The following is a 23,754-nucleotide window of genomic DNA, read 5'->3' on the forward strand; positions in this document are numbered from 1 at the left end:
GCCTCCGCCTGGTGTGTGTGGAGTTTGCATGTTCTCCCCGTTGTTTGATTGGCATCTCTGGAAAAATTGTCCGGAGTGAATGAGTGTGTGTGTGCCCTGTGATGGGTTGGAACTCCGTCCAGGGTGTATCCTGCCTTGATGCCCGATGACGCCTGAGATAGGCACAGGCTCCCCGTGACCCGAGGTAGTTCAGATAAGCGGTAGAAAACGAGTGAGTGAGAGTGCATATTAATAATTTATTATTTTACTCTATTTTATTTTATTTTTTTAAGTTTTATATTACATTTCGCTATGAAATATAAAACGCATAGTTTCTAATATTGACACGCGTATATCAGCTAAAATGTGACTTAAATAAAAAAATAATTGTTAATATATTTGCGAAATTCATCGTATATAGTTTGATTGTGCGACGCAGTGAATGACGTCCGATTAAATCTCACCGGCGTCATTGCGTCATCTTACCGGAAATCGTTCTGACTCAAAAAAAAAATAGGTTGCGAGCCGCGTTGGCGCTTCCTCAGTGACAGAGCTGTGGATTCGGGCGGTGTGTTGAGAGTGTATCTTCGAGGGCTGGGCATGTTGAGGTAGATTATCAGGTATGTTGCTCATATTGTTGCTTGTCATGTTGGGATGAGGTTTTCTAAGTGTACATTGAGTGTAAATTCACACCCCAGCCGTTGAGTTAGATGTTAGCGGTTAGCTTGATGATTAGCCGGTTGACGGCCCTGAGTTTGTTTGACCTTTCAGGCGGCCAGAATTATCCTGTTGATGTAGAACATACACCTTACTGGACTCGTAATGTTAAAGGTAATAAATGTCATGAAATATGTGTTAATTTAAACGTAATCTAACTTGTAGTTTATCAGATGTGACCGTTAGGTAACTGACTAACTACAAGCTGTCTGACTAAATAGCAGCGTTACAGACCTTTTCCTTTATACAAAATGCTTCTAATTTCTTCTTAGTCGTGCTTTATCAACTTTCCCTGCATATTGACCACTTTTTATTCGTATTATATCTCGATCTAGACCTCAGTAAACTGTAAGACGGGTTGGGTTTATTGTTTATTATATATGTTTATATATATATGTGTCAGCCATTTGATTAAAAATACTTATGATTTAACCCCTGGTTACTTACCAGGTTTAGTAGATGTCTGTACCAAAGATTTCTGTACTTGACCCTGGCTTTTGGGCTTTTATTACTGCTTTGGTGTTTATCCAGACAGTGATGCTCACTGGATTACCTAGATCATGTATGTGATTGATAATATAATACCCCTCCCCGAAAAAAGGATCCACCCAGCATCAGACCGATCAGATCCCACTGTAAGGGTTGCTTCTCCTCTGTGCTTAAAATGTTAAGTGTATGGCTGCAAAAACACAATGAAGTAGTGTTATTTTAATACCCCGGAACCTGAAGCTTCTCATTTATGCACAGACACCTGCATTGTAAGTCAGGAAGCCAAACTCTCAAAATGCTTAGAATTGATAAATTTGCGTCTCTTTAGTTCAAAACCGTTTTAATCAGCTTATAAGTGTTTAGTTTTAAACTTTGATACAGATCGGTGTCCTGGGTATGTGTTTGTTTAAATGAGCTGGATGAAAGTATCTGGTTTGCTTTAAACAAAGGTAGCAGGGTTCTTCTTGCAGGATGGTGTGTGTGTGTTCCATGTTTTCCAGGAAATAATGTCATAGGCAAAGAATCTGGCCTCTCCTCGGCTTCCCCTTTGGTTAGACACTGACTCAGAAGCGCAGGCGTGAAATGAGAGGAAAGTGAAGGGAAGCATCCCGCATTTCTTTCCTGTTTGGCCATTATGTCAGGCATTTTGTCTCTTGGGTTTATTTTGGGTACAAGTCTTAAGTATGTGTGTGTTCATGTGTGTCTGTGTAAGAGAGTTGGTTGTTGACCTGTAGGTCCAGTTATTTTTTTGGTGAAATTGTTACCTAGGGCCACTAATATTGAATTAAATAAATGAACAAAGTGCTGAGATTGGACTTGTGTTTAAGGTTATGTTTGCTCTCTTGAATTTGTTTGATTTGACCGATAACATGATTTTTATCTTGATTGTGCTCAAAATCATATCAAGTCTATCCATAAGTGTGTGTATTTGTCACTGAGTAACGTGAACTGTGTCCTACTTTGAACTGCATTTCTTTAGTGTGTCTGGAGTCAGTGCTTTGAAGCAAAGACTGTATTGTGTCCATTATAAATATATTGGAATTTTAAATGGCAGGAGTGTTAAAATCGTTAGGATGTTTGTCACTATAAAGGATTTATCCTGTTATATTGCAATACAGATGTAGTAGAAGGATTATTTTACTTCAAGCCCATTTGTGAAACAGCAGCATTTAAAGTACAGATACCAAGATACGAAGGCTTCATATAAAGGCCAGTTTACACATCTTGGGATTTTGCATCATCAAGGACAATGTTCCACCTCTCTAAAGGGCATCTTCATTTCTCACATGCTGAAATGTATATGCACACTAATCAATAATTGTCTCCGGTTATTTTATTTTTGCTGGATAAAGTGATGCCTAAGCAGTCATAAATAAAACTAAATATTTTCTCGTCTTCTCCACTTTCAGTATTTCTGAAATATTTTTAAAATAATTTAAGCTTGGGCCTGACTTGAGTTTAAATTCAATGATAGCCTCAGGTTATGTTAATCTATCAGACTTTTATTGCTATTGATGTATTAGCCAGTTCATCAGGGTCAGATCCCTGGTGAGGTGCAGATAAATTAAATATTGGAAACAAATGGAATTTAATTATTTGTCCTTCTTAATTATTCTACAGGCTTCTACCATGGACACAGAAATGATGCCAAAATTCACCTCAAAAGATGAGGAAATTGAATACTGGAAAAAATTGTCTTTTAAATACCAGAAAAGGTAAGTTGTTAACTGTTTGTTTATTAAGGTTTACATTTAAGCTGAGTAAATATGAGTATGAATATGAGTAAATCAAGCAAGGTTACGGATGATGAAGCACCTCCGGAAAAGTGTTTAGTATAATCGAGACTTTCAGTATAATATTTCAAGTGCTATTTCCACCTCATTTAAGCAGAACTGTCAAGGCCAATGACGTAGAACTTCTGAGAGCGCCTTTTTGATTGCTTTGTTTTATGCTTTTAGTATTGAATAGCGTGTTAAATGGTGCAAAGGGCAAATAGGCCCTGTGATGAAAATAAGTCAGAAGTGGTGATGCACACAGCCTGGTGAGTGACAGCCTCATGACACCATAGCACAGCAACAATCAAGATTATGTTTTATGATTCACTGTGACATCTTGTATCACTGTTGCTGTGTTGGGCTTAAATTACACTAAAGCACAACTGGGGGAAAAACTCCTGAGACATTTCAGGACCAAGAGCAACTGATTAGACAAGCGGAACAAGGCATGTCCTGCTGAGAAAATGCAAAATAATTGAGCAACATCACTGGCTGTGCCTTTGCCCATAGAAATGAATTGTTTTGTACAGTGTCTTTTAGTAGATTCCAGTCTCCCTTTGTTCTTTATTAGATAGAGTTGGCTGTATATCTTCTGGCAGTGCTTGACATTAACACAAATGGAAATATGTAACTGTAGAACATTGTGGATGTAACTGTGCATCAACAATGTACCTATGAGTAACAGTTTTGTTGCCTGTTTATTTTGGCATGTTAAAGAAGTCTTTCAGAGTATGTTATTTTCAGTTCACTTCTACATTATTTATTTATTGATTTATTTATTTGACTTTATTATTGGTTTTTGAATATTTAATGCAATGGTGAGTTCATATATACTTTGTTTATACAGCCTTCAGTTTTGTTTTTTTAAATATTTATGAGAATGTTGTGTCTTTCATGTTCATTTTTCTTTAGCCGTTTAATCCTAAAACACTGACATGGAAGAGAATACTGAGAATAAAAATACTGTACCTGCTAAAATACCTGCTGCTGCTGCTTTAGATCTCTTTAATACTTCTGAACATGTGCTGGAATTTTTAATGGTGCATCACCTCTAAGAATTGCTTACAATTAACTGCATGAAATCAATCCTGTTCTTGGCAGAAGACTTGTCTTTTTCTTTTAATAGTTATTGGTATCAGACTGCCTGAACACACAAGGCCATTCAAGAATTTACATGTCTTTAATGAGTGAAGAGACGCTATTTTTTCCAGGCACTTAGACTGCTCTGATTCGGAAGCACATTTTATTGAAATGTTTTGCTTTTAATATCAGACAACACTATTATATAGTAAAGGCTTCGGCAGACGTATTGAAAATGCTTTGTGAATGTTAAAATGAGAACATTTTAAGAGGTTTTGAGCTATTTCCTGTTTACATGTACTTTGGATTAGTTCTGAGGACTTACTTTATAGAACTGTCATGGCAGGAGCTAAGGCCTTTAAAAAGAAAATAACTCTTGATACACACACCCTTCCTGTCAGACTGCTTGACAATAAACTCAGTCTAAAAAAATTACTTGTGCTGAACATTATCAGAGACACAGAGTCAGCCTGCTTAGTTAATTTCCTGTCTCCTGCCAGGGTTTGTACTTCAATTATCCACACTCTGCTCCTTTCTGAATGCTGACCTTTAACCAGTTGAAACAGGAGGTCTCTTGTCCATCTGGTCTCAGCGTAGACACATTTTGCTAACTCACTCGTTTTTAATATAGCCACACTTCTTATTAACCCATTGTTGTGTGCTCTTTTAGAGGAAATGTCAGTTTTGACTAAGAGCTGTATTGCCTTGTTTGGGTTTGTGGAGGACTGCATGTTATTCTGGATTCAGCAATGTTTCTTTGCTTTAAATTCAGTCTGGCTCACATTGAGAGTAATTTGTAGTCCGTCACTTATTATGATGATGGCTGCCAAATTCTAAATTATTGTGTGACCTAGTTTTGATTTCTCCATCCAGAGCCGACTGAAACAAGTCACAGATGGCCTGGAAAACACCAGTATTAGGCATGTGTGCTTATGGTGTGCTTTTCTCCAAAGTTACAATGATGCCCAAGAGGAGTTGCAAGAGTTCCAGGAGGGCAGCCGTGAGTTGGAGGCAGAGCTAGAGGCTCAGCTCGGTCAGGCAGAACACCGTATCCGTGACCTGCAGGCCGAAAATCAACGGCTGAAAAGTGAGGTGGATAACCTGAAGGTAAAAGTTTACTTTTTGCTTTCACAGTCTTAACCAATTATTATATTATTTTTTGCTTTTCTATAGTATTTTTGCTTTTCTAGAGTCATTGGTTTGATCAACCTTGGTTATGTGGCAAGTACATGCTATTAAAAGAATCAAGGTAGTCGCAATACTTACAAAAATACAATATAAAGGTGGTGTATTTTACATTTTGACCAGGGCCTTAATTGCTTTTGCACACGAGCGTCTAATCTGTCAAGTTAAATTTCCTCAGTGTTCCTCATACCTCAAACCTATTAAAATATCCTCTCAGAAAAGCGATCTTGTGACTTTAGAGGGAGCGCCTAAAGGGTGTAGCTGTATTTGTTCTAATTTTGAACTGAAAGTGTGCTACCTTCAGCTGTTTCTCTAGAAGCGGGAAAGAATGCCTTTATTAAATTTCATTAAATGTCTTTTCTCTCTTTTGTGTTTGCTCGTGCCGTGCAGGAGAAACTGGAGCAGCAGTACGCACAGAGCTATAAGCAGATATCCATGCTGGAGGATGACCTAGGCCAGACACGCTGCATCAAGGAGCAGCTGCACAAATATGTCAGGGAACTTGAGCAGGCTAATGATGACCTAGAGCGAGCTAAAAGGTACATACACAAACTTATTGTTTCACATTTAAGTATCCCATTGTAACCCTGTTTATGAGACACCACAAAAGCAGTAGTCACAAACACCTGCTATACAAATACATCTAAATGTACACATTGCATACCTGTTTTGTTTTGTCCAGAGCAACAATTACTTCTCTGGAGGACTTTGAGCAGCGGTTGAACCAGGCCATAGAGAGAAACGCCTTCCTTGAGAGTGAGCTGGATGAAAAGGAATCTTTGTTGGTGTCTGTGCAAAGGCTAAAAGATGAGGCCAGAGGTAGACTTGAGCTTTTCTACTAAACACTGTTCTCTCTGCCATTTGTACTGCAACATGTTGAGCCTATAGTGAGTTATTTGTCTGTCTTGCAGACCTAAGGCAGGAGCTGGCTGTGCGGGAAAGAGCCTCAGATTCCACCAGAATGTCAGCACCCAGCTCTCCGACACTGGACACTGACAAAATGGACACAGCTGTTCAAGCCTCCCTTTCTCTTCCAGCTACACCAGTGGGAAAAACAATAGACCATCCTTTCATTAATCAGAAAGGTATGCAAAGCATGCGCTCCCCTTTTACTCAGGTTTTTACTTTAACAGCACTCTGGGTTTTACTCGTTCACAAACCAGTTCCTGCTCTCAACTGGGCTCAATAGTTTCTCGAAACATTACCTGTTTTACTCATTATCTGTTTTATTCGAAAGCATTATTAATTTGCATATTTGTCTTTATTTATTTATTGATTCAGTGTTGACCACTGGTTGTGGAAACTCCCCACTCACCCCATCTGCAAGGATATCTGCTCTCAACATTGTTGGTGATCTTCTGCGGAAAGTTGGGGTAATTCCTGAATTTTTTTAAATAAAACCTTGTGCCTCTTTGTAACACATACCAGCCTGTAAGGGACAGGTGTCCTCACAGTGGGCAGAAGTTAAACTCTGTTTGCATTTCCATGTATCTACAGGCTCTGGAGTCCAAGCTGGCTGCCTGTAGGAATTTTGCCAAAGATCAGGCAGCAAGGAAAAACTACACAGAAAATGGGAACCTGATAAATAGCAATGCCACCAAGTTTTCTCATTCTCTTCACACAACATACTTTGATAAGACGTGAGTAAAAAGATAAGGAGTGTTTACTATAATTACCAAAAACACTACAACAATGCAATGCAACACTCATGAAAAGCAACATTGATAGCAAAGTGTGCCCAAAATCATAGATTATAATTAAGGTCACCATTTGTTAGTGTTAATTGTGTATTGATCACACCATGTGCTAATATTGATTATGCTACACAGGACTATGAATGGCCTGGATCCTGGCACTCTGAGTGCAATGACGTCACAGCGAAACGTGTCCCCTCCCGGCATGCTACCACTCAGCGTGTGAAACAACCACAGCTGCCTCCAAAAAAAAACAATGGACAGCATGGAAACAGAAAGGAAAGGACATTGGGAAACCCTGCCATTTTGTGTGTTTGTGAGTCTTGTGTGCGTGTCTGGCAGATGCATGTCGGACACTGGGGCACGTGACTCTTTCGGCTGAGCCCTTTCTTCAGAGCTCTCATATTTCACTTTGCCATTTTTGTTTTTACTTGAAGCCATCAAACGACAAAGGGGCCCAAACAGGCCCCTGCATCTTTTTGGCTTGTTTGAAGTTGTTGCACAATTTTTTGGTTTGTTTATTTGTTTAAAAAAATGGTTAAATAAGATTTTGTTTTAAGTCAGAATTATATTTACAGATGGGTGGCTGTCTATGTCCAAGAAGCAGCCACTTAAAAAGTCAGCGATGCAAACAGCATATACCTCTTTAACTGGATTCCATGTTGTTTGCATCCAGAGTCTAATAAAATTATAATTAGATTATTGTCTACACAGAGCGGTGGGGGTTTGACCTGGAATATATTGTTTCGGCCTTTCAAAACAGCATGGAATGATCCCCTACTCTGTTAGTGGCCCTTTGAATTATTCACGTGTGTCTCTGCTCTATATGCTGCTTCAGCAGGCTGGTTGAATAGCTACTGACATAGAAAACCTCACTGTCACTATATTAGCTGTAGACAGTTTGTGCAACAATGATGTTCTGAAATTTGCTATTAATTCCAACCACAGCACATAAAAAAACCACACAATTGTCAGTGGTATATGTTCAATATTACCCCAGCCAGCATCCTAGCTTAGAATGGTTATAATGAAGATGATACTGTTTTATCTCTAGAACATTATATGGTTATATTAACTGGTTATAATGCGGTGTTGTAAGGTGAAGTATATTGGTTGAGGAATTGTTAGTGGCTGTGTAAACCTCATCTGTCTCATGCTTCTTGACGTTGCTGGTTGGTTTGACAGTCACTGTTAGTTTTTCATTCACATGTCTGTATTTTTGACGGTTGTTTCCGTTTTGGTTTTTTTTTTGTTTTTTTTTGTTCAGCGTGCCGGTACCCGCACTTTGTAAAACCACACAATGTTGGAGCACTTTTTTTTTTGCCCCTTAGTATTTAATTTCACACAGTATATTAAGTTATTGAGCACTCTGTTGACTCTGCATTGTCACATGTATATAAGATTGTAAGCATTAAAAGTTTGCCTAGGAAATTTGTACATATCGAGACTGGGTCTTACAGCTCACTAATTTATTTCAAATTCCTTATGGCATGTGTTGGAGAGGAAGAGTAAATTTTACATATTGTATATTGTTTCAAAATATAATGATAAAACAGTTGTCCAATAAAGTTTAAAATGTCACTATAAAATCTGATCATCTGTTTTAATTCATCTCAGCTATCTTAACTACAACTATGTTCTCTGGATGTAGTGTTGAGGCAGCATTACAGTCCGAGAATGTTCTCCATTTCTGCACGCAGTTTATTCTTTTGAACCTGAGGTAAAAAAAAAAAAACAGACATCAGAATGGTCCTTTTCACACACTTCTATAATATTTCTCTGTTATTTTTCTAGACCAATAAATAAAGAAACTTACTTTCCCTGAAGCAGTCAGTGGATATTTCTCAACAAACATCACATAATGTGGGATTTTGAAGTAGGAGATCTGGAATGCATAAATCAATCATAGGCCTTGTTTGTTTTGTTCATGTGAAGGATGTGGTCATTCCTGTTACCTGGTCTTTGCAATAAGCCTTGATCTCCTCCACAGTGCAGTCCTGTCCTTCTGCTACCTTAATGCAGGCACAAACCTGCTCTCCCAGTCTATCATCTTTCACACCGACCACCTGCAGGATTCATGCGGACAGAACAGAATAGAATGTTCCACTTTAAACTGCTATACTCCCTCTGTAACTCCTGCACTGCTGCCTCCTTGTGGTATAATGATGCAAGCTCACCTGAACATTTTTCACTTTTGGGTGTGTGTGAAGAAACTGCTCAACCTCAGCAGGAAAGATCTTTTCCCCACCACGGTTTATCATATCCTTTATGCGTCCGTCAATACGACAGAAGCCATATTGATTGAGGCTGGCGATATCACTGGAAAGAGTAACTGAAATCCTTTGTGTGTCCTTTTACCATGTATGTACTCCTGTTCTCTATGTAACCTACTTCCTTCCACAGTTCACAATGGCATAAGGACATATCTGTCATAAGCAAAATCTCACCCTGTCTTGTACCAGCCGTCCTCTGTGATGCTCTCCTGTGTTCTGTCAGGCTCGTCCCAGTAGCCCTGCATTACACAGTAACCTCGAATGAGCAGCTCTCCAGGTTGGCCCAGAGGGAGCAGTTGCCCAGACAATGGCTCCACTACCTTAGCCTGAGGAACAGAACTTGCTTTGTTTAAAATGTTCAGTTTATATACAAATTATGGCTATGTACATTCATTGCCAGATTATTATGAGACTTAATTGGATACTTAATCAGTTTTGTTATTGACTGGATACTGTGCCAAAGCCACATTCAAGCTTGAATAATAAAACCATAAAAGTCCAGTGAATCAAACATAAGCCGACTCATCTCTCTAGCCATTTATCAATTTAAAATTTCTGTCATGCTGCTAGCTGAAGATTTCTGTATAGTGGACTGTTTCTCAACCCAGAACTGATATTGGCAAACGTGAAACACTGCTTTGCAGTGCCACACTACCATCCACCACCCAAACATCTGGCCTATGGTGGTCCCTTTAGACTGATGACTGTTAGACTGATAAGGGGCAGGTTTAGAGGATTATAAGCTCTTCCTAAAGAAATGTCCACTTTATCCATTGTCATAAATAAATATGCTAAAAGAGGTTCTATAGCATGATACCACAGAGAACCATTTCTCCCAATTTCCTCCAGTTTACTGTATATTTTAAAACTTTCTGTTGGTGCTACAGAGAACATCAAAAATGTCTCGCCATACATGCTGCCATTTTAATGCCAGTTTTTAAGAGTATGTACATAGTGCATTAAAAGATTTTAAAAGATTGGAACTTCCAGACCTCGGTGTGGTCCATGATGTACCCAACACTATCAGTCTTAAGCTCCATCCTGTCCATAGGAAAACCCAGAAAAGTGATCGGACTGTTTTCTGTTGTTCCATAAGCTACCTGATATGTGTAAAGCATTGAGACAAGAACAATTTTATCAGGCAAAAAAAAAGGATTTCAAGATGCCACTGTGTTTGTGGGTGTGTAGATACAGTAAACTTACAGTTATCTGTTTAACCTTCATGTCACTTATCACTCTCCGAATGATTTCAGGGGGACACGAGGATCCTCCAATAATACCTGGTTCAAAATTCCTGGTCATCACTGGAATAAATGTTAACATCAAAATTACAAACTATTTTTTTTTACCTGTCTCAAGTGAGGACAAATTATTGTTGTCAAAGTTTTCCTGACTCAGCATGTCAATGTACATTGTCGGGGTACCATAGATCACTGTGCATCTAAAAAAAAAAAATTTCAATTAAAAAAAAATCTGTAATTAATAAATAGGGAACTATCTGGTAGGCTTTTTTTATTTTATTTCACTACATACTAAATTGCCAACTAATCACATATCATTAAATCCTATTATACTTCTCTTTGTGAATGGCCTCCAAGTTTGCCTGGGGGTCATATGCAGATGAAGGAAAGACCAATGTGATGCCATGGACCGCCATGCACATTCCGCCCAAAACAGACCCAAAGCAGTGGTACAGGGGCACAGGAACACAAACTCGTACCTGTGTCTAAGGAGAGAGAGTGTAAAGTTATATGTAAAGTCCACTCCAACATTCATCTGTATTCTATTGTTTTGATTATTTTCAGGCTATCTATTGAACTACAGTGCTTGCCCCTTCCTGATTTTTTTATTTTTTGCATGTTTGTCACACTTTAATGTATCAGATCATCTAACAAATTTAAATATTAGTCAAAGATAACAAGTAACACAACGTGCAGTTTTTAAATGAAGGTTTTTATTATTAAGGGAAAACAAAATCCAAACCTATATGGCCCTGTGTGAAAAAGTTCTTGCCCCCTAAACCTAATAACTGGTTGGGCCACCCTTAGCAGCAAGAACTGCAATCAAGCTTTTGCAATAACTTGTAATGAGTCTGTTACAGCACTGTGGAGGAATTTTGGTCCACTGATCTTTGCAGAATTGGTGTAATTCAGCCACATTCAAGGGTTTCACTCTCTTGGTGAAGTTATTTCCTCACATGGGTTCTCTTACCACTATTATGCTGATGATACACAACTGATCTTCTTTTTCCCACCTTCAGATACCACAGCTTCTGATCGGATCTCAGCATGACTGGCAGAAATATCATCAAGGATTACTGCTCATCAGTTAAAGCTCAACCCTAGCAAAACTGAACAAGAAGCTTTTATTGTCATTTCAACCATGTATAGCTGTTACAGTACACAGTGAAATGAGACAACGTTTCTCCAGGACCCTGGTGATACATAAAAGAAAGACAGGGCTAAGGACTTAGTAAGTTAGTCCTAGATACATAAAGTGCAACTGTGCAACCTGGTGCAAACAGTGCAGGACAAGACAGACAAAACAGTGCAGGACAAAAAACAGAAACAGCAAACAAAAAATTACAAGACAATACAAAAAAGACAATAAACAGAAACAGCGCCGACCAGTGTAAATACCGTAGGTTCAACAATATTGCGTGCAGTAATACTATAATGAGCACAGTTTCATAGCAGCGGGTCCCTGAGATAATGTAAAGAATTGTGCAAACAGCAAACGAGTGAAATGTTAGACAGTATGTGCAAAGAGCAAAAAAGTGTGCAAAAACAGCATGTAAACAGGTTGATGGATGTAAACAGCATGTAAACTGGTTGATGGATGTATATTAGAAGTGTGTGTATTTGGTGTAGGTCTGTGCAGTCCATACAGGTGATGTGATACAGTTTCCAAACCAGACAGTGATGCAGCTGCTCAGAATGCTCTCAATGGTTCCTCTGTAAAACGTAGTCAGAATGGGGGGAGGAAGATGTGCCTTTCTCAGTCTTTGTAAGAAGTAGAGACGCTGCTGGGCTTTCTTGGTGATGGAGCTGGTGTTGAGTGACCAGGTGAAGTTCTCCGCTAGATTCACACCAGGAAATTTGGTGGTCTTGACGATCTTGACTTGCTTATGTTGTTTCCTTCTCTACAACATTAGAAGGATTCGGCCATTTGTGTCCACACAGGCTGCTCAGGTACTTGTTCAGTCTCTTATTAAGCCCTCATCACTCCTCGCACTGCACCCCGCACCCTCAGATCTACCAGCACTGCTCGACTGGTTCCACCATCTCTCAGGGTAAAAGGCAAGTATACAACAAGACACTTTTCTGTTCTGGCACCAAGGTGGTGGAATGAACTTCCCCTACGGGTCCGGACAGCTGAGTCACTGGCTATTTTCAAATGACGATTGAAGACCTACTTATTCATGAAACACTTCAACTAGCACTTCCTTTCTTGTTTGTTGTATATAAATTTTAATTAAAAAAAAAAAAAAAAAAACTGCTTTAGACTTATGGTATATTAAGTATGTAACCTAGTGAACCAGAGTTAATGTATCCAATTATAGAGACTTAAGCACTTCTGTACGTTCGCTCTGGAGAAGGGTGTCTGCCAAATGCTGTAAATATAAATGCAAATGTAAATGTTTTCAAGCGTGAACCGCCTTTTTAATAGATCTCAACATCTCAATAGGATTCGGGTCAGAACTTTGACTAGGCCACTCCAAAGTCTTCATTTTGTTTTTCTTCAGCCATTCAGAGGTGGACTTGCTGGTGTGGATTTGCTGGTGTGATCATTGTCCTGCTGCAGAACCCAGGTTCACTTCAGCTTGTGGTCACGGACAGATGGCCCCACACAGTACTTTTTCAGGATTTTTTTGTAGACAGCAGAATTCATGGTTCCATTTATCACAGCAAGTCTTCCATGTCCTGAAGCAGCAAAACAGCCCCAGACCATCACACTTCCAGCACCATATTTTACTGTTGGTATGATGTTCTTTTTCTGAAATGCAGTGTTCCTTTTACGCCAGATGTAATGGGACACACACAGTCCACAGAGTATTTTCCCAAAAGTCTTGGGGATTACCAAGATGTTTTCTGGCAAATCTGAGATGAGCCTTTATGTTCTTTTTGCTCAGCAGCAGTTTTCATCTTGGAATTCTGCCATGCAGGCCATTTTTGCCCAGTCTCTTTCTTATGGTGGAGTCATGAGCACTGACCTTGACTGAGGCAAGTGAGGACTGCAGATGTTGTTGTGGGGTCTTTTGGGACATCTTGGATGAGTCGTCGCTGCACTCTTGGGGTAATTTTGGTTGGCCGGCCACTCCTGGGAAGGTTCACCACTGTTCCATGTTTTCGCCATTTATGATAATGGCTCTCACTGTGGTTCTCTGGAGTCCCAAAAACTTTAGAAATGGCTTTATAACCTTTTCCAGACTGATAGATCTCAATTACCTTCTTTCTCATTTGTTCCTGAATTTCTTTGGATCTCAGCATGATGTGTAGCTTTTGAGGATCTTTTGGTCTACTTCTCTTTGTCAGTCAGGTCTTATTTAAGTGATTTCTTGATTGCAAACAAGTGTGGCAGTAATCAGGCCTGGCTGTGGATAGAGAAATTTAACTCAGGTGTGATAAACCACAGCTAACTTATGTTTTGACAGGGGGGCAAACACTTTTTCACAGAGGGCTATGTGGGTTTGGAATTTCATTCATTCATTCATTCATCTTCTACCGCTTATCCGAACTACCTCGGGTCACGGGGAGCCTGTGCCTATCTCAGGCGTCATCGGGCATCAAGGCAGGATACACCCTGGACAGAGTGCCAACCCATCGCAGGGCACACACACACTCTCATTCACTCACGCACTACGGACAATTTTCCAGAGATGCCAATCAACCTACCATGCATGTCTTTGGACCGGGGGAGGAAACCCCCGAGGCACGGGGAGAACATGCAAACTCCACACACACAAGGTGGAGGCGGGAATCGAACCCCGACCCTGGAGGTGTGAGGTGAACGTGCTAACCACTAAGCCAGGTTTGGAATTTGTTATTCCATTAATAATAAAAACATTTACATCATTTAGCAGACACTCTTATCCAGAGTGACTTACGTTTTTATTTCATACACATTTCTTACGTTATTATTTTATACACATGAGCAATTGAGGGTTAAGGGCCTTGCTCAGGGGCCCTGCATTGGCAACTTGGTGTATCTGGGATTCAAACCAATGACCTTCCGATCAGTAGTCGAACACCTTAACCACTAAGCTACCACATCCCTTCATTTCCTTCACAAACCTTCATTTAAAAAATGCATGTTGTGTTTACTTGTTATTTTTAACTAATATTTAAATTTGTTTGATGATTTGAAACATTAAAGTGTAAAAAATGTGCAAAAAAAATCAGGAAGGGGCAAACACTTTTTCACACCACTGTATATGTTAAATTGTAAGTGAGTCATTAGGAAAGCTCACTCTGAAGCTGTAGCCCATTCGCAGACCGATGAAATATGCATTGTTTACAATGTTTTGGTGGGAAAGGGTGACACCCTTTGGGTTTCCTGTTGTACCCTGTAAAATGACAACAGTGAAATGCAATAACTCAATCTTGATAATTGCGGGATTATTTGGGTCAGAAGGTGAAACAATAGAATAGACACTGCAACTACTGCAATTGAACATCAAGTCAGTGAATCAGTAAACTAAAATTAAACACCAGTCACAAAACAGTGACTCAGCAGGTATAATACAGCTAAGGGTTGTAATCCAATCCAGCAAATCATTTATATTGCATCATGTTGTAGTCAAGCACTCAAGACCCTAGGGATAATCTCCAAGTGAACTGGCCTGAACAGCAGTAAACAACTTGCTCTGGTGTTTTGGGAAAACACAATAATAGGTGGGCAGAGTCATTGTAGCTGTTGTAAAATCTCTCCAAGCAGATGAAGCCCTTGTAGTTATTATTCTCATTTATTTCTGTAATACTGGTTGAAATTTGCATGGTAAGTTCCATTTCACAGACTTCAACAGAGTATGCAAACATTTGTGGCAGATTGATTGATTGTGGTTTTGAATGTTCTACAAGAACAGAAAGTTAATAAGTCATATTTGTGTATTATGGGTTATGGTGTGAATGCATTACCGATGTAAACTGAATGTTAATGGGGTCTTCAGGGCATAGGATCCTCTGTAAGATGTTCAGCTGCCTGTGATGCTGACTCTCTGCTGCTTGCATCACATCATCCAGATGCAACATACCAGTTTCCTTGCTGTCTGTCACGATCACCTTACGCAAATCAGGCAACCTAAACATTCATAGACAATTTTAAGTGGTTTTCCGAGTACTGTATAATTCACTGAAGTAGAGGTTAATTAAAAACTTTTTTCTGGGATGATATCAAATTATTATTATGAAGCAGAAAGTTATCTGAACTGCAAAGTCTGTAACTGTGGCAGATTTTCTCCCTTGTTGTAATCTTCCTCTAATGATGTTCTACCTGGTGCTCCTAATACTACCAGACACTGCATTGTTGAGTTCAGGGCAGAGCTCTCTCAGCATATCATAGAACCTCTGGCTCTTAAACTGAGTAGGACACACCAAAGCATTACACTGCACCTGTATACAAAGGAAAAGAACACAATATAAAACACAATGAGGTGTGCTGTAATCAATGACGCAGTTGTGTACGAGCCTTTTACCTTCCTAAATTTTCCAATTACATCATGTTCTTAGAAAAGGTTTTAATAGTTGTTCCCTCGCCTCTCTGCTACTTTCTTCTCATGTTACAGTAAAACTACTAAAGCTGGTTAATTTTTTTTTGTAAAGTTAAAAAAAGTTAAATGGTGAGCCTCTTCTTTATATTATTAACTCCTCGCTATCTTTAGGTTACGTCCCTAAGTCTTTCAAGTTGGCAGTTATTAGGCCACTCATCAAAAAACCTAATTTAGATCCAAATGAACTATCAAATTACAGACCTATTTCACACCTTCCGTTTATGTCTAAAATACTTGAAAAGGTTGTGTCTGTTCAACTGAGCCCCTTCTCACAGGAGAACAATATCCTCGAAGAGTTTCAGTCAGGTTTCAGGCCCCACCATAGCACAGAAACTGCACTTGTGAAAGTCACAAATGACCTGTTCTTAGCTTCGGCCCAAGACTGTATGTCACTATTAGTTCTAATTGACCTTAGTGCTGCATTCGACACTATGGATCACAACATTCTCCTAGATCGTTTACAAAATTACACAGGTATTCATGGACAAGCTTTAAGTTGGTTTAGATCCTACCTGTCTGACCGATACCATTTTGTAGAATTAGATGGTGAACCCTCCAGTTTACTACCAGTTAATAATGGGGTCCCTCAAGGATCAGTTCTAGGACCTCTACTCTTCTCGATATACATGCTTCCATTAGGGAACATCATTAGAAGACATGGGATTAGTTTCCATTGCTATGCTGATGACACACAGTTATATATCTCATCAAAACCAGATGAAATAACTAAATTGTCCAAATTAACTCAATGCCATAGAGAGATAAAAGACTGGATGAGCTGTAATTTTCTGTTATTAAACTCTGATAAGACAGAAATACTACTTATAGGTCCAAAAACCAGTACACAGAAACTCTCACAATTTAACTTCCAATTAGAGGGATGCACTGTTTCTAGTAGCTTGACAGTGAAAGACCTGGGTGTTATATTAGACAGCAACTTGTCCTTTGAAAATCATGTCGCCCATACCACAAAAACAGCCTTCTTTCACCTTAGAAATATTGCCAAGCTGAGAAACATGTATCTGATGCTGAGAAACTAGTTCATGCTTTCATGACCTCTAGACTGGACTGTTGTAATGCATTACTAGGTGGTTGTCCCGCATCTTTAATAAATAGGCTACAGTTAGTCCAAAATGCAGCTGCCAGAGTTCTCACTAGGACAAGAAAGTATGACCATATAACCCCAATTCTATCATCTCTACACTGGCTACCTGTTAAGTTTAGAATTGACTACAAACTGCTGCTACTAACATACAAGGCTCTTAACGGTTTAGCGCCCACGTATCTAACTAGTCTTCTAACACGTTACAATCCTTCACGCTCTCTGAGATCACAAAACTCAGGACTTCTGGTAGTTCCCAGAATATCTAAGTCTACTAAAGGCGGTAGAGCGTTTTCTTATTTAGCTCCCAAACTCTGGAACAGTCTTCCTGATAGTGTTCGGGGCTCAGACACACTTTATATATATTTTGAATTTTTATTATATTAATTCTTTATATTACTCCTTATGTTTATCTTCTGTTCTATATTTATGTTCTGTAAAGCTGCTTTGAGACAATGCCCATTGTAAAAAGCGCTATACAAATAAACTTGAATTGAATTGAATTGAATTGAATTAAATCCTACCTTCCTTAGAGCAAAGGCCAATTCATTGATTTTGTAAGCTGGATTCAAAGACACCTGCAAAGAGCTTCTTGTTAATGTCGACTATTTAATAGATAAGCATGTATCTTACAATACAAAGATCTTACAATAAAAAGAAACATTAATAAATCACATGCTCACCATGATGATTCCAGCCTTTGCTGTGGCAAACTGGCACAAGATCCATTCATAATTGTTTGGTCCCCAGATTCCAAGCCTGTCACCATTCTGCAAGCCGAGTGCAAGAAGACCAGCAGCCAGATGATCAACCTGCAAATGGATTTTAACTCTTTCTGCCAAATGCCACAAAAAATGGTATTTCCACCTGTTTTGGTAGTGCCCATGTTCAGCATTGAATTTCTTTGACATGTCACTCCACAGTGGTGGTTAATGACTCATATTAGCACAGATACACATTGCTTTATGAATATGTATATGTACTTATTTTTGTACCTAGCCAAAAGGCAAAATTTTCATAGTAAAGACAAAAAAGAACAACAGAATGTTTTTTTCACACAAATGGTTGTCTTCAAAGTAAATGGTGATATCAGACCCATTTCTGCTCTCTGGGATGCCCCAGCAATATATTTATTTATTCGTACTGATTGAAAATGTCAACCCATAATGTGGTCCCTGCCCCTGTGATCAGCGTCCAAACAAACTGGGAAGGTATTTTTGTTGTCAGATCACCTAAAAGCAAGAGCAGGATAACAAAATTATATCAAAAGGATGAAACAATTTGAATGAAAGGAAACCTACTTCATGCTGAAACTGAGAGAATGATTTTCGAATTCCATCTTGAAGAAAGACCACAGCCTCTCGATCAGGCCATTTATTCACTGTTGTCAGTAAACTTTGACCAATAGTTAGGGAAAGGGGAGGTACAGTAGAAGGACCATGGACATAGCTGATGTTCAAAGGTGTATGGCTTTCGTCATGAACCAATCTATACAAGAGAATAAAGAACGCATTGAGATTGCTGGGTAATAGGATGTGAATGCTAAAATACAATGAATAGGCTGGAAGATTTGCCCAAAGGAAAGGACCTTGAACTTGAACCACAAAGCTTCGACCAGCTAATGAACTGTTACCTTGGACATCATGAAGATATAATTGGCAAAAAGAGTTTTGCAATAAAATACTAATGTCGGCAATTTGCCTTATGCAAATACTATAATACTATAAATTGCGTTTTTTACAATCGTTATGGCGAGCTTTACATAACCTACAATTTTAATAACATGCAATAAAATGAATATGATCACTTACCGACAGTGCTGAATAATTTCCCCAATCCTGTGCGCTTTAAATCGTCTGTTATATAAACCAAAGTGTTGTAACAATTTCATTGCCATGTAGGTTTGACTAGAAGCGTCTAGCTGATTTCCACTGAAATGAATGCCTTATAAATGCGTAATCCGTGCAGTTGTACAGTCGTCCTTCCTTACCTGTGAGTTTCTGTGTTTACGCCCCCACCAAAAAAGAAAAACCAAACACAATATAGAAAACAACGCGGAAGTCTAGTACCAAATAACCTATAAATTGTGTAGAACGCTACAAAATAAATTGTGTGCGCAGCTTCAAGAAGAAGCCTTTATTATTACTGCTACACATACAGCACAGTGGATTTCTTTTCTTTGCATATACTGTACCAGCTGAGAATGTTGGGGTCAGACCCCAGAAAAGAAATCAGACATGATGACACCCAAACTTTGCCCATGCACCTGGATCATGAGTCTGAAATGTAATCAGCAATCATTAAACAGCAATCATTAAAGACTTCATTATGTGATATCCGTCAGAGCCTACATCAGTAAAAAAAAAAATGGGGTGTTAATATTTCAGAGTAAAATTATTTTAACCCAGATAGAGTATTTTCAACATTTTGGGGAGTAAAGTTGCTCTATCGGTGGAGTTAAGAGTGAGTGTAAAAATCTGCAGACAAGCAGTGACAATTTTAACTGTACAGCAGTGATGAATCCGCGCCACGCTGCTGTGCTGTGAAACGTGCACGCATTTCGGTGGAGGAAGATTCAGAAGGAGCAACGCTAGGTCACTGATATTACTAGGTAAGCATCCTGTGTTGTCCACACTACAACGGGATTTTTTACCTTTACATAATGTTAAAGTGTGCTGATATTAGTCGAGGTCATATTACAAGTTATCAAGTTATTACAAGATGGTGTAATCCATCGGTAACTGTGTTTCTTTATGTGTTGCAATATTTTCACGAATGAATGATTTATGCATAAAATAACGTTAACTCGATCACTATAACAAAAGATTTAATATAGTTAAACTATTATTAGCTAACGTATATTTTAGCTTCCCAGGCAACGTTAATCTAGGTTTTATATATATGTGTGTGTGTGTATATATATATATATATATATATATATATATATATATATATATATATATATATATATATATATATATATATATATATATATATGGTTAAAGCTATAGCCTATACATCACACAATGACAAAATAATACAGCTTTAACCTATTATGTTATGATATCTATTTAGGTCAATAATCATTTCTTTTGTGCTTTATATTTATAGTTACATAAAATCGGCTGCCTTGTCTTTCATCACTTAGTGAATACATGAGGCAAACTTAAATATGAACTTTGATTCTTGTGAGAAGGGAATGCATGTTTTTTTATTAAATTTTTTTAAACAGCATGTCTAAAATTCAACATACCAGAAAGCAGGCAGCCAGACATAGAAATAGTGAAGGAGTCACCTGGAACGCTGAGAATCATGCTGGGCAATGAAGGACTTGGTATTCATTCAGGCAATTCACAAATTAGTTTGTTTAGTTTAAAGGCCGGAATGAGAACATTTATCGTCTTAAAATACCAGTAAATTTTTTTTGTAATATGTTTCTATATTTTGTACCAATTTCATAATGAACAGGTGCCTCACAATCATCATCATGCTTGGGTTCATCTGATGACACCGTCATCCTGAATTTCACGATGCGTGACCCTGTTGAAGAGGAAGCCGCTGCTGAGGGAAGCCAGCCTAAAAGGCCATGCCACATAAACTACGAGGTAAAAGCGGTAAGTGGTGGAAATTGCTAAGTCCCAGTTGCTTAAATTGTTAAGTCCAATCTGAATGTTGTTTCACCATGCGAAGTGTTCTTTAGATAACAGTTTTTTCCATCATTATTACATATGGTTTGACAATAACGGAAAGCACATTTTATTCCACCTATAGTTGATTTAATAAAAATCTTAACATCAAAGCCTGGTGGTCAACGCATTATGCAAAAGTATGGAAAAACAAAATTCCTGTCAGATGCCACCAGAAGACAGATGATTAATATACTTGCTGCTGAGATGACAGAAACACATGGATAAGCATTAAGCATATACCTGGGCTGTAAATAAACATTGTTATTATTTTACAAATATTAATTATGTAAATTGTGTTGTGTAACGTCATTTGAGTGTGATGTCATCTTTGAATTCATATGCTAGGACATCCCCCCCAAAAGTGTCAGAGTGATGCATGCACAGGGGATAGTAGCTTTGTTTCCCTATCTAGAAGACCCATACTCACAACATGAATATGTAAGTAAATGGGTTATTGCAACATTATGCACATATTCACTCTTTGAAATGTTAATAGTACTCTTTTATAATTTATTTATAATCACATAGGAACATTACTACGATCCAGAGAGTGGTTCAGGATACCTTGCTTGGCGATTGAAGACCATACAAAGAAAAACAGCAGAGGAAAGAGGTGCCTCATTCAGCAAATCTCCTAAAGGTACTGATCAGTGACATGTGATTATTTTGGTCACCTGTGAATTGTATACAGAAATGAGTTTTTAACATTTTATTTTGTCTTAAGTTGGTGGGCCAGGTCGTGTTCATCAGACCTTCACCTTTGACAGAGAGCCATCTGATGAGGATGGGGAAGCAGCTATTTCTGTTTTGAGACACTCAACTGATGAAAAGACTGTCTTTGAGAAGATGAAAATGACCTTCATGTATTGACAAGCAATGGTCAACAATGAAGCCAAATCATCATGATGTCTTCTTGGTCTTCCCACGATTTCTGGACACACCAGGACTGGTATGACATCTTAATTCACTGCATCACCAAAATATCCAATGTAGCATAAGGTATCACTCATCACTTCTGTGTGTTACATTGCAGATAGAACAAGATTTCAGATTTCTGTTTGGTGAGGCCACGGCCAACAAATTCTTGGAGAAGTGGCCAACCACTTTTAAAGCAAAAGTAATAAAGGAAAGCCATGGACTTGTACCCACCACAGAACTCTTTTTGGTCACCATGGAAGTTCATTATATGGAGAAAAATCCTGGAATGTTTTCCTCAAAAACCTTAATTTATTTTCGACTGGAGAAAGAAAGACATGAATCTTGGATGACATGGGGGTGGGTAAATTATCAGCAAAAACATTTTTCAAAGTGAACTAATTCTTTTAACAGTTGTTTAAAATATGTCTTCCATCACCTCAGTCTTGTGCACAGTTGGAGGTGATCTGATCTATTGTCAGAAGTTAGTCACAAAAACAATTCTGTTGAATGTGTTTTGTTGTAGGTTGGAACCAGTGTGCAGCAGCATCTAGACATTACCCAAAGCAGTCAGCCCTACCTTCTCACCCAGGGATCCACACAGAGCACAATTCACTCCTACTTCATTGTGGTTGACAAGCATGCACTTCCATGCAAGGCAACAGGTTCAGTTGGCGCTTTTGACGAACTCTTTAAAGCCCATTACGTCTTTGGAACGTCATACAGTTCTTCCCTGAGCAGCATTTTCACTTTTGTGCAAACAACCGTCTATAACATCGACATGGGGGAAACAAAGGAGACTCCTAGAGTTGTGGGCCAGAATGGTGCGTTAGTTGAGATAAAACTATGAAATGTTTTCTTTGCAAAAGTGACCATGGAAGTCCAAACAACCTTGTTAAGCACTTTAAGGTAATTCATGGGCTATGTACACGCAGGACCCTTTTTCTGAAGCGTGCCATATTGCTTTCTCTGGTAAAAATTTATATGATGTTATACATGTTTCTGTTTTCTGACAAGGCAATGGGTTTGCAATGACATTGTAATTCTTTAAATTCAATGATGTTGAAATGCTTTTTTTTTTTTTTTTATACAAGAAATTGAGTTCTGTGATCTAGTGTTATTGTACTTGTTTTTATTTGGATAGTAGTTGATAGATCTATTATTATTTAACAGTGCATCTTATGCTTTATATATTTTTAAAACACTGTAGAGAAATGAAAAGTAAATATTACACTTAAAGTGTCATTTTTTTTAAAGTAAAATTGTAGATAAATTAACATAAAGTAAATTTTACACTTATTTAGAGCGGGACCAAATATTATCTGAAACAGAGTACATCAGTAAGCGTTTTATATTGCAATTTCATCTGGTTATTTATTTATTTTTAGTTATCTATTAAACCCTCCCGTGTTACACACACACACACACACACACACACACACACACACACAGTAGAATCAGCAATGGAATATGAACATGTAAAAAGTAGCAACATTTTAGATTATATATAAATAATAATATTATTATTATAATAAATACAGTATACCATGATTTGCAATATGAAAATTGTGAAAAGTTGCAACCAACCAACAGACTGAACATGCATGTACAGGTACAGTATGTAATGCTCACTGTGAAGTAAAGAGATTCAACGAATTAAATGAGTCAGCAAAACAGCGATGAAATGTATCTCTTTATTTTAATACAAAGATAAAGTTTTCAAAATTATACAAACTGAAATAAATTTAAGAAAAATACTATTAATTTGAATAAGGCTATCATGGTTTTTCACAGTATAAATAATTCTATAATTATTCCCATATATTAGCAAAGAGCAAACATCCTTCATTGGGCATGACCTGCAACTATATCATAACCTTAGGCAGCTAGATGATTCAGATGGAAGTAGTTCTTCAAACAAAAAGTCAATATGTAAATAAAATAATTTTGTACTTATCTGCAGAAATACAAAATTAACTATAGCAAGAAAACAATATTCACTTGGCTGCCAGTGTTTTTAGGTAAATCATAGAAAGAAAAAAAAAATGTAGTCAAATAAAGACAAATTTCATATGTGCAAATTCACT

At 38.1% G+C, this 23,754-nt stretch overlaps 2 protein-coding genes across 2 annotated transcripts; one reads left to right on the forward strand and one right to left on the reverse strand.

The window, feature by feature from the left end:
• Positions 1–478: 478 nt before the first annotated feature.
• Positions 479–8,508, forward strand: ndel1b (nudE neurodevelopment protein 1-like 1b). The gene is made up of 9 exons (XM_060893091.1): positions 479–599; positions 2,806–2,900; positions 4,994–5,147; positions 5,616–5,764; positions 5,908–6,044; positions 6,137–6,310; positions 6,507–6,598; positions 6,723–6,865; positions 7,055–8,508. The coding sequence occupies exons 2-9, from the start codon at positions 2,815–2,817 to the stop codon at positions 7,143–7,145; spliced, it is 1,026 nt and encodes a 341-aa protein (XP_060749074.1). The 5' UTR covers positions 479–599; positions 2,806–2,814; the 3' UTR covers positions 7,146–8,508.
• A 43-nt stretch (positions 8,509–8,551) lies between these two features.
• Positions 8,552–19,622, reverse strand: LOC132861526 (medium-chain acyl-CoA ligase ACSF2, mitochondrial-like). The gene is made up of 16 exons (XM_060893087.1): positions 19,573–19,622; positions 18,365–18,551; positions 17,747–17,875; positions 17,588–17,641; positions 15,685–15,803; positions 15,330–15,492; positions 14,663–14,758; positions 10,767–10,918; positions 10,542–10,633; positions 10,396–10,472; positions 10,185–10,292; positions 9,367–9,518; positions 9,097–9,238; positions 8,875–8,985; positions 8,736–8,804; positions 8,552–8,634 (listed from the first exon to the last, which is right to left on the reverse strand). Exons 1-16 carry the CDS (start codon positions 19,620–19,622, stop codon positions 8,584–8,586), a joined length of 1,752 nt encoding a protein of 583 aa, XP_060749070.1. The 3' UTR covers positions 8,552–8,583.
• Positions 19,623–23,754: the final 4,132 nt, after the last annotated feature.

This window comes from Tachysurus vachellii, chromosome 18, assembly GCF_030014155.1.
Source record: "Tachysurus vachellii isolate PV-2020 chromosome 18, HZAU_Pvac_v1, whole genome shotgun sequence".
Taxonomy (NCBI): domain Eukaryota; kingdom Metazoa; phylum Chordata; class Actinopteri; order Siluriformes; family Bagridae; genus Tachysurus; species Tachysurus vachellii.

Coding starts and splice junctions, on each gene's coding strand:
- ndel1b (XM_060893091.1), top strand. CDS start 2,815: ATGGACACAGAAATGATGCCAAAATTCACCTCAAAAGATGAGGAAATT. Junction 5,765..5,907: donor GACCTAGAGCGAGCTAAAAG/GTACATACACAA, acceptor TGTTTTGTCCAG/AGCAACAATTACTTCTCTGG. Junction 6,311..6,506: donor TCCTTTCATTAATCAGAAAG/GTATGCAAAGCA, acceptor TTATTGATTCAG/TGTTGACCACTGGTTGTGGA.
- LOC132861526 (XM_060893087.1), bottom strand. CDS start 19,622: ATGCGTGCACGTTTCACAGCACAGCAGCGTGGCGCGGATTCATCACTG. Junction 9,519..10,184: donor ACATCATGGACCACACCGAG/GTCTGGAAGTTC, acceptor TCTGTTCCTCAG/GCTAAGGTAGTGGAGCCATT. Junction 8,986..9,096: donor CAAAAGTGAAAAATGTTCAG/GTGAGCTTGCAT, acceptor TGAATCCTGCAG/GTGGTCGGTGTGAAAGATGA.